The following is a 10,310-nucleotide window of genomic DNA, read 5'->3' on the forward strand; positions in this document are numbered from 1 at the left end:
GCGCAACTGGTAGAGTGTTTTTGCGCAAGTAAATCGTCAGAACAGAGGGCTTTTGCTGGTAGAGTTATTCCTCTCTCCATGAAGAATAACTCCTTTTTGCGCTACAGCTCTTGTGCAAAAAGGCAGGTGTGGACGCTCCAGAGGGGTTTCTGCACAAGAAATCCCTATCAGCAAAAGCACAGGTGCTCTGATGACCAATCTGTGAATGGCAATCAGAGCTTTCTTACACAAGAGTGTCCATGCAGTCTGGACACTCTCTTGCGCAAAAGCACATTGCTTTTGCGATGCGCTTTGAGGTGTGGACGCACTTTTGCGCAACAAGTTTTTGCGGAATATCTCTTCCGCAAAAGGCTTCTTACGCAAAAAACCCTGCAGTGTAGACAAAGCCTTAAAATGTAGTTCTACTTTGAAAAGTGGCTGTAAAAAGTGGTATCTGAGAGTAACAGCTTTGTTTTCTCTATTAATTTTTCCAAAGTTTACAAGTAAAATGATATTTTTCTAACTGCTAGCTCCAAAAACTCATCCTAAGATCAGAGAGTCAAACTATTTTTTCTGGCTCTTGCATCATCACTTGTGGTAAAGATTCTACGTTGTTATACTTGTACAACTGAAGACAATTGGGTTGCACAAGTGTAACTGGTTGCAGAATTTGACCCTGCAGCTATAACTTAACAAATCTGTTAATAGTGGGTAAATCAGAATAGAATCCGAGTCATGTTCCCATAGACATTTCAGTTCTCAGGTTAAACAAAAATATTACATAAAATACATGTTCTCATTACATAATAAGGCAACAAGTATAACTCTTAATGAACACAGGGATCAGATCACTTGGATGGGGAAGGGTCATTTTTAGTCACTTTTCTGACCATAACCACACTTAGACTTTATAATAACCTCCCAAGTGCCCTCTGTGGTTCCTGCTCTTTTCAGATCTCTCCTTATAATCCATTCCTCCCACAATCTTTTCTTGGCTGGGCTTCTCACCAGAGATCCCTTCCCAATCTCATGCACCCAAAGTGTGATTTTGTAGGGCATGTGAACAGAATTATTTCATTGCAGATTCATTTTAAGGCAGTTCTAAAAGTCTCACCTGGTTGCAGGACAGGGTTTTCTTTTGTGTGTGTTTGAACTAGATTCCTACAATTTTCCTAAAACACTTCTACAGAGGTAGGTCTGATCCAGTCCAGCAGAGCTAAGCACGGTCACATTTTAGAGGTGCCAAGAACCAGCTCTAGACGTGAGTGTTTCCATCTTGGGGCTCGGGGCTAATTATATGTTAATCTCCCCACATTCCCAATCCTGTCCCCTCTGGGAAACCACCTCTGTGTTCGGGACAGAGTGCGTCGGGGCAGGGACCGTCCCTGGCTCTCTAAAGCCCCTGTGAGGTGAATGGATTTACACTAGTGCCCAGGGGCGCACTGTTAGAGGAGCCCGTGTGACGCTGCACGGATGAGGCCGGAACACCACTGACATTTGTATTTGTTCAGCAATAGGGCCCCCTTGGCGGCTGAGGCTCGACGCCCCCTGATATGGAAGAGGGCAGGAGCTCACCCTGCTCAAGAGTGGGGTTGCCTGGCCCTGGCCAGCTCTGTGGGGGCGCATGGGGCGATGGTGGAGACGGGGCAGCTGCCCACGAGGTGGGGGGCTGGCTACAGTTGGGACGTGAGAAGGGCGCCCGGCTACTGGGGCCAGTTGCCGTCGGTCTGCTCTCGCGCTGGCCGTTGGGCTCAGGCCCGGCCGTTAGCCGCGGGGGAGTCCCCGGAACGGCCTCCCGCTCAGCTCGCGGGAAAAGGGAGGAGGGGAGGGAATCCCTCTCGCGCGCGCGGCGTGTCTTTTGTGTTTGTACACACACAGCCCGGCTGAGAGGCGGACTGCGGGGAGAGGAGGAAAGGAGGGAGAGGGGGCGTAGCGGAACCTTCCCTCCATTGTGCACCATTGGCCGCTCGGCGGAAGAGGGGGCGTGGTCGGGGCGGGGGAGGGCGGGGCTAGACGGCGGGACTGCCCTCGCGAGTCAGCCATCTTTCAATTGTGCTCTCAGCCGCCGCCGCCAGCAGCAGTAGCTGTAGCTCCTCCTCGCTTCCTCCCTCCCTGCTCGGCAGCCGCTCTCAGCCCAAGCGGACGGGGGTAAGTCCCTAGCTCTCCCCTCGGGACTCCCTGCGCCCCCAGCCTGGCGGGGGGCTCCTGGGCTGCCCCCCAACCCGCCGCACAAACTTTTGGGGACGTGAAATCGCTGTTGGGAAGCGGCAGCATCCGGAGTCCCTCTTCCCCTTGCTACCTTCCCCTGCTCAGCCAAGGAGCCTGAGCTGCTCCCTTCCCCAGCACCCCCAGCCCCTCTTCGCTCGATCATTGCCCCCCTGTGCCCCCCGTCCCCCCTCTCCAAACCCCCACCAGCACCCTCCCCAGCCCCTTAGCTACCTCCTGAGCCCAACATCTCCCCGGATCAGGGCTGGGAAGCAGCTGCAAAGAGGAGCCACTTGCCAGCCCAGGGTAACTCTCTTGCCTTCCTTCTCTTGCTCCCCACAGTTGTTGCTCAGCTTCACCATCTTGTCTCTTTTCTCTGGTCACCGACCATATTTTTTTCCTATTGCATAAAAAACAATAAAAAATGAGAGAAATTTGCAAAAGAAACAACCCCAACTCAGTGTAATTTTTTACATTTGGATTGCAAACTTTTCCCCCCTTCCCACTTGATGTGCACCCACATGGATTGGAGTTTCTTGTATTTTTTGCATTATTTTTCGCAATTTTATTTTTTCCTCTCTTTGCAAAAGGACTAGGGCTGCATTTCGTGATTGTTTCCATTTTGTTCGGGTCTGGGAGATGAGTTTGCCAGTGAGAGGCGCTTGGGAGCGAGGCAGCCTTTGGAAAAGCAATTGCACAGAGACAGACAGAGACAGTACCAAAAACAGCCCCCCCAAAAAAGTTTGTTGCTTTCTTGAACTTAAGTCAGGCTCTTTTCTTTTGCAGAATAAATACAGATTTGCGTGTATTTGCTTTTTAATTTGCGGGCATAGCCGAGCGATTGCGATAGGCAGGTTGCTTTGCAGAAAGCATCGAGGGGCTACTTCTCTACTTTCCCCTTCTTCACTTGTTTTCAAAGAGATTTATTTTGCTCAATGCAGAGTATAAATTGGATGCAAGCCCCCCCCCATGTTTTTCAGGTAATATTGATAGCACTTTTCAGCTGACGGGGGGAGAGCTACAGGGGGCAGTAACAATCTCTTATCTGTTTGAATCGACCTGTTTAGGTTTTGCTGCTGCATCTTTCATGTTTAACTCTTGGGTGAAACTGCGTTTTAATAATAATCTGAGGTCTTCAGACACTTAATTTCTTTTCAATTAGATAAATTAGGCCGATGGGGCTTTTAGGCTAGTGTGTTTGCTCCTAATTCAGCAGCTGAAAGGGAAGGCTGAATGTGGCAAGCGGTTACCTAGCGTCTGCGTTTCTGTGGTGAGAAGTGTGGCGTTTGCATGGTACAGAGGTATTATCAGGATCATTTTAATTGTTCAATGTTGTATGTCTTTTGGTTTTTGTTAGACGATATTTTTAAGGGGTAAAAGATAAATCTGCATTTCCGGAACATTTGAGCTAGTGGCTAATTTGTTGTAGTGTGTGATCGCATGGTAATTTTTTACCGGTAGGTGTAAGGAAGAGAAGTTTGCGGGAACATGGCTCGTACCAAGCAAACTGCCCGTAAATCCACTGGTGGTAAGGCACCTAGGAAGCAGCTCGCTACGAAAGCAGCTCGCAAGAGTGCGCCCTCTACTGGAGGGGTCAAGAAACCTCATCGCTACAGGTACAGAAATTACCAGGGACAAAGCTTGTGATGCAACATCCCCTTAACCAAACGGAAACGTTTATCGGAGCAGAACTTTTTGCATTGGGGGAATTTTGGTGGTTTTAAATTTAATTCTGGATCAGGAAGATGTTTACAGTGCTTTCATTATTTCATTCTTTAATTTTGAACAAGTTTTAAATAATCCACAATATGTTTTATGTTTATCATTTACACAGTGACTTAAATTTATCTGTACTGATAATAGGCTTATTTTATTGAATAGATAACGAATTTTAAATTATATTTATGGAATTAAAGATCTTGCTTAGCTTAAATGTCATCCGAGCATATATGCACTTTGTTTAATTTATCTTCTAATTTATATAAGTATTGTAATAGTTAGACTGGAACAAACTTTAATGCATAGAACTGATCTTAATTTACTTAAACCAATTCAATTCTGTCTTCACAGCTATTTTGTTATTTAATGAACTGACAGTGTAGTTAAGATATTCTACCATTAGAGGGCAGAACATGTCTACATATAAGCAGAACCCCTGCAAATAATTTTACGTTCAGTTAACCTAAAATGAAGACTTAAATAGAGGAGGAAATAGATTAGAATTACAGGTAAATCTCTTGCTGGCAATTATGTTGTAATAAACTCTTTCATCCGTAAGGATTCTTGCACAATCAAGAGTTTTAACATGCAATTCTTCATCTTTAGGAATGGTCATTAGTTATTCAAGTGTGTGTTCCTTTTGAGAAGAGTAGAACTACATTTGGGAAAGCGAATGTAATCTTGAAACACTGTAAATGCATATTTTAAGAATGTTTTTGTCTGCATTCGTGGTCCATAATTAGTACTAGAAAATACAGATGACAAGAGGGTGGTGGAAATCAGTACTACAAATTAGTAAGTAACTTAGACCAAACCCCCAAAATTTGCATAATACATGAAATATACCCAGTGTTGATGCCAGAAAGGAACTGTTCACAAAAAAAGGTATTAATGTAATTTTTTTTGTTAAAACACTAATGTAAGACAATTACATGAGAATTTAAGTTCACAGGATAAAATATGACCAAGGACATGATGTTTTTCAATGCCATTTTTATGGTCAGATCTACAGAGGGAAGGAGGTACATATTTTTGACAATTAGCTGGCTGAGATAAATCCTTGGGTTGGGGGGTAGGGCTTAATTTGACCAGATTACTTATGCTAACACTACAATGTGTATACTCTGAGTTAAATTGGCTAATGTGTTTTACACCCTTTTTCACGCTGAGAATAAGGCTTTTTGAGGGCTTGTCTCTTGTCACTTATCTATAGGTGGAATGCCTAGCTGATATGTAAATGAGAGATTTTGTTGTAAATACTGGGCTGTTTGTTTTTACTGGAAAGCTTTACAAACATTTCATTGTTCAAATTAGAAGAGCATAGGTTATTTGATATTCTAAAATGATACACAATATATGTTAATTTTTTTATTAATTAAAAGGCCGGGTACTGTGGCTCTCCGTGAAATCAGACGTTATCAGAAATCTACCGAACTTCTGATCCGCAAACTTCCCTTCCAGCGTCTGGTGCGTGAAATTGCTCAGGACTTCAAAACAGATCTGCGCTTCCAGAGCGCTGCTATTGGTGCTTTGCAGGTAAATCTTAGTGGAAGATGGATTTATGTTTAGGCCTAATTTAAATGAATTTGTGTGGCTGTTTGTAGACAAGCTTGTGAAACTCAAAGCAGTTGTCATTCTGCTTAGATTTATATGCATCTGCATTCATGTTCAGAAGGAAGTGAATGAGGTATATGTTCCTGTGGATTTTTAATAATTTGATTACTGTAAGTTACCTGGTCTTTCCTCATGCAAAGATCTAAAACATTACAAAGACCTAAAGAAGCATCTCTGACTGAAACCTCTAATATCTTTTAAAAATGATTAAAAACAGATGATCTCAGAGTATCTTGAATACCTGAAAAAAGGCTTATCAAGGAAATTTTGTCATGACCGCAGTGAAACTGCTGGGATATTGCTGTAAATATGCACACAAGTTAATCTGCAGTAACTTTTATATAAGTGTTCTTCTGCTGGTAAAACATGGAAACGATTTAAAAGAATATTTTCTTTAATGCAGTAGCTGATCGGGCCATGCTGTTGCCTTTGTTTCTGTGGGAGAGAGACTGTGTTCAGTTCCATAAACTGATGTAATTGGCTAGGCTGTTTCTATGGTTAGTCAAAACTTCACTCGATTGGTGGACTTCAGAAGTAAGCATCTACTAACTCAATTCTAGGTGAGTTGATGCTTTGGCATTCAACTCGCCCAAAGTAGCTAACATTGTTGTTGAATCACTTTATAATTTGATAAAATCTAGTCAACGAAACAACTTTATAAAAATTCCATATATTATTAAAAGTGGAAATAGTTATCATAAAAATCTCCTAACTTATCAAATGCAGAAATAGTATTTTCCTCATAATAAACTGAAAAAATCTATTCTTTTCCTCCCACTTAAATTTTGTAATTAACACATTTGAAAGTCAAGTAGTTTGAGAGAAGATAATCTGTATGCTTTTAATTTAAGATTTCAGGACACTCAAAAACAAACTTTATAGAGCTCACATTTGCATAAAATACATTTAGTATAACAGTGAAATGCTAACAGATATGCAATTAGTAATCAGTTATGTACCACAAAGTACACTGGGAAATTGGTGGCTTTTTATTGATCCTGCTCTTGGATTTATTTGGGCAACTTATTAGTTAACTTTTTGTTACCTTTGCACATAAAATGATTTGGCAGTTTTCAATATTACGTTTTATTACAGCTGTACCTTAATCACATAACTGGATAAGGCTGCTATAATAGAATTGTATTATGGCAGGCTTGACCAAAGTGTGGCTCACGAGCTGCAGGCAGCTTTTTTATAGTTACATGTGGACCATAGTGGATACCTCCACGTCTCCCCCCCCCCTTTCTCAGTCTACCAAACTGGGGGGAAGCTTGGGGCTTCTGCCAGAGACAGCTGGTGCCTACTGAAAGATGGGGAGCATAACTCCCAAGTTTTAAATTGTTCCCCTCCCCCCAGTTATTACCCCTCTAACTCTCAGTAGCCCCTTCCTGCAGCTCCCAGATATTTGGTCCATATGCAAAACAGCCATTGCCAGCTGTTTTCCCACTGCCTTTCCCCAGGGCTGCAGCTTACAGCTTGCTGGCTCCAGCAGCTGCTGTGTATGCAGGGGGTCTGGCAGCAAACCCTGGGGGGAGGGACATGACCCTTATGCTACTTATTTTTTGCCTATGCTGTCTGTCTAATGGGATGGGGAGACTTGGGGTTTCAGCCCTGCAGTATGTGCTTGCCAGGGCATGGAACTTCCCCAGGAATGGTCTGAAGCCCTTAGCTTGGGCAGGGTTCTCCTGCAGTGCTGTAGCCCTGTGACCCACCCCCTTCCCTTCCCCACAGGGTGAAGCCTCAAACTCCAGCATATAACTCCTGAGGGTCTCAACACCTCCCCTTCCACTCTGCTCCCTACAGAGCTGAAACCCTGACAGGCACAACCCCTCTGAGATGCCAACTCTTGAACTTCTTAAGATTATTTTATGCAGCTTGTGGGGGGTGGCCAGCAAGTTTAGCCTCCCTGTATTATAGCATTCTTTATTCTTCAGAATGAGAAGAATGGTGCCTGCTTGTCTTGCTAATGTTCTGTTCAAGTTCTCTATTCAGCGAATTAGAAGGACCAAATGGTCAGGTGGGTGGGTGGCTTGTTGCTAAATTATTTCTCTGTATCTATCTATATCCACCCACTCTCACTCTCTCTCTCTCTCTCTCCCCCCCCCCTTTCCTCCTCCTCACCCCCTCAGCCAGGTGACAGTGACATCATCACGTCATCTGCATCCACCTCTTGCTGTGGCCAGCCTCGGTGCCATCCCCTCAGGGCATGGGCTGCTTTGGCTCCCACTTCATGCCCCAGGGAGGCTGTGCCACCGAGAGGAGCTACTGGGGCTGGGTCCCCTCCACTATTTGAGCCCTACCACTCTTCCCCCCCCCCCCGCCCTCCCCGGGCCATGCTGGCTCGGCTTGGCCATCCAAGCCCACCCCTGGAGCACGCACATCCCCTCTGCCATCTGAGCCTGACCTCCCCCTCTCCCGCAGCACCCTCACCCCTACTGCTGAGACGCTGCACCCCCAACCTCTTCCTGCCCCCCCTCGCCACCAGCCAGATGCCTGCCTCCAAGGGGGGCGGTTCGCGAGCGTAGTAAACTGGGTGCGCAGCCTCCTAATTATTTCTAAAGCAGAGGTCTAGGATTCGTGACCCATACATGTTTAACTTCAACTGCTGATTTCTGTGGGTCTTCGTGTATCTGTGGTATAGTGACATGAAGCTTTTATAACTGGTGTTTTGAAACTTATGGGGGTTTCTCAAGAGTTTGGGTTTGTCTACACTAGGTTTTTTTCCTGGAATTAACGGATTGCAAATTAACTCAAGGTTGCTAAAACATTTCATTGGCTAATCTGAACACATCCCACTTTCCCCTTTGGTTTACTCTTGTGCTCAGCCTAATGGTAAATCTTGCCAGGCAAAAAGGACATGTGTGTTTATTTTTCCAATCCGGTCAGCTCATCCTACTTAACATGATTGAAAACTCCTATGAAGATTAATGCTAATTTGTATTGAGGCTTTTTTGTAGACTGCACCCCTTTTCCTCATAGGCTTACTTCATTGTATATTAAAGGCAGAGTATCTGGTCTACATTACACTATACTTCTAACATATGTTAGACTTTGTTGCTGCTAGTTAAAGCTGTGTGCTGAACTTAAAATAACTAATTCACGTAAAAATCCTAGTGAAGAAAGGTTAACTGGTAGTTTTTACATGAGTTAAGAGGTCAGGAACCTAGGGTATTCCTTTTGCTTGTTGAGACACACCTTTAGTAGTACTATAGCTGTCCTATTAGTCCATTCACAAGTAAAGGTCAAAAGTTCCACACTAATCTGTATAATGGTTTTTTTTTTTAAATTTAAGCAGGCTAACAGACTTGCTATACAGGTATAAAAGCTGCAGAACATCTGTATAGGCTCTGTATCTGTTTCTGTGTTTTATATTTTAGAAGCAAATTTGGTTACTTGATGTAAGAATTGAGACTCTTGCTTACTTCAGACATTTTAAACTCAGTAGTACTAAACTCTTAATCATAATAATGGGCTTTCATTTCCCAAAGTGTTTTTTTTAAATGACTAAATATTTCTTTTACTTGTAGAGGTACTGCTGTAGTTATAATACTTTCCAATATCTTATGTTTTGGTCAAAGTAGCTCTATAATCATCTTCCAGAGAATGTCAGCTAAACAGCAGTGGTATACCAAACTTTTATTTGGCCAAAAGTACAGAAAATTATCTGATGAAGTAAATGTAATACCAGTTAGCTGTTTGTAGGGAAGTAATGAAAGACATTCTCCCACACTATTAAAGATACTAACCGTTTAGTACTTTCAACAGATATAATCCTAGACGTACCATTATTATGATTACTTGAGATCCTGTCTTGGATTCCTATATACTTTTTATATATGGTGTGTGTAAAAAGTCTTTTAACTCTTCATTTCTTCTATAATAGGAGGCAAGTGAAGCCTACCTGGTTGGCCTGTTTGAAGATACCAACCTTTGCGCTATTCATGCCAAACGTGTCACAATCATGCCAAAAGATATCCAGCTAGCACGCCGCATACGTGGAGAGCGTGCTTAAACTCCACTATGGTGGGTTCGTCCTTCTCAGTACAAATCTCTTCTTCCTGTTATTGGTAGTAATGAACGTTAGATATTTTTTTTCCATGGGGTTAAAAGGTACCTAAGTATATGGTTGCAAATGGAAACATAGGGGACAGAATCGGGTATTGGCAAGGTTTTTTTTTTTCCATTTTCATTTGTGTGTGGATTTTTAATATAAATGCGGGGACATAAAGCATTAATGCAGTCAAAAATGTTTCAATGAACAAGTATCAACAATTCAACTTTATAACAATTATAAATAAACCTGTCAAATTTTTCTGGAGAATGCCAGCATTTGGATTTTTTTAAAACAAGTAAATTTCTTATCAATGGCAATTAAATGGTGTTTGTAGCATTTTTATCATACAGTAGATTCCATCCATTCGCTATACTTTTCTAACTGAGTTGTTCTACATGCAAGTACATGTTTTTAATGTTGTCTGTCTTCTGTGCTGTTCTTGTAAGTTTGCTATTAAAATACATTAAATGATGCCTGCTTTTATAGTCTTGTTTTTTAAGCCGTCTACTTGGAGTGTCCTTGATACGAGTCTTCAATGTGTAGACTTTTGGCGAACTTTTCTACTGATTGCTCTTCTTGCTCTAATTTTAATACTGAAAAGGAACATATCCAGTATTATTTTAACATTAGTTTAGTTCCGTAAGAGTGTGCTCTCATTCAAGGTAAAGCATCACTTTTTGATAAATGTATTAAATAGGTAAAGAGACTAGGATGTGGAAGCAGTATGGAAACCAAGAAT

General features: G+C 42.6%; 1 protein-coding gene across 1 annotated transcript; it reads left to right on the forward strand.

The window, feature by feature from the left end:
• Window positions 1-1,971: 1,971 nt before the first annotated feature.
• H3-3A (H3.3 histone A) lies at window positions 1,972-10,043 on the forward strand. Its single transcript, XM_075925299.2, has 4 exons — window positions 1,972-2,127; window positions 3,646-3,800; window positions 5,286-5,439; window positions 9,401-10,043. The coding sequence occupies exons 2-4, from the start codon at window positions 3,673-3,675 to the stop codon at window positions 9,527-9,529; spliced, it is 411 nt and encodes a 136-aa protein (XP_075781414.1). The 5' UTR covers window positions 1,972-2,127; window positions 3,646-3,672; the 3' UTR covers window positions 9,530-10,043.
• Window positions 10,044-10,310: the final 267 nt, after the last annotated feature.

This window comes from Pelodiscus sinensis, chromosome 3, assembly GCF_052426305.1.
Source record: "Pelodiscus sinensis isolate ZL-2025 chromosome 3, ASM5242630v1, whole genome shotgun sequence".
Taxonomy (NCBI): Eukaryota; Metazoa; Chordata; order Testudines; family Trionychidae; genus Pelodiscus; species Pelodiscus sinensis.

Bases quoted from the DNA above. Each gene is read 5' to 3' on its own strand.
- H3-3A (XM_075925299.2), top strand. From the start codon at position 3,673: ATGGCTCGTACCAAGCAAACTGCCCGTAAATCCACTGGTGGTAAGGCA. The intron at 3,801-5,285 runs GTACAGAAATTA...ATTAATTAAAAG, and splicing joins AAGAAACCTCATCGCTACAG to GCCGGGTACTGTGGCTCTCC. The intron at 5,440-9,400 runs GTAAATCTTAGT...CTTCTATAATAG, and splicing joins CTGCTATTGGTGCTTTGCAG to GAGGCAAGTGAAGCCTACCT.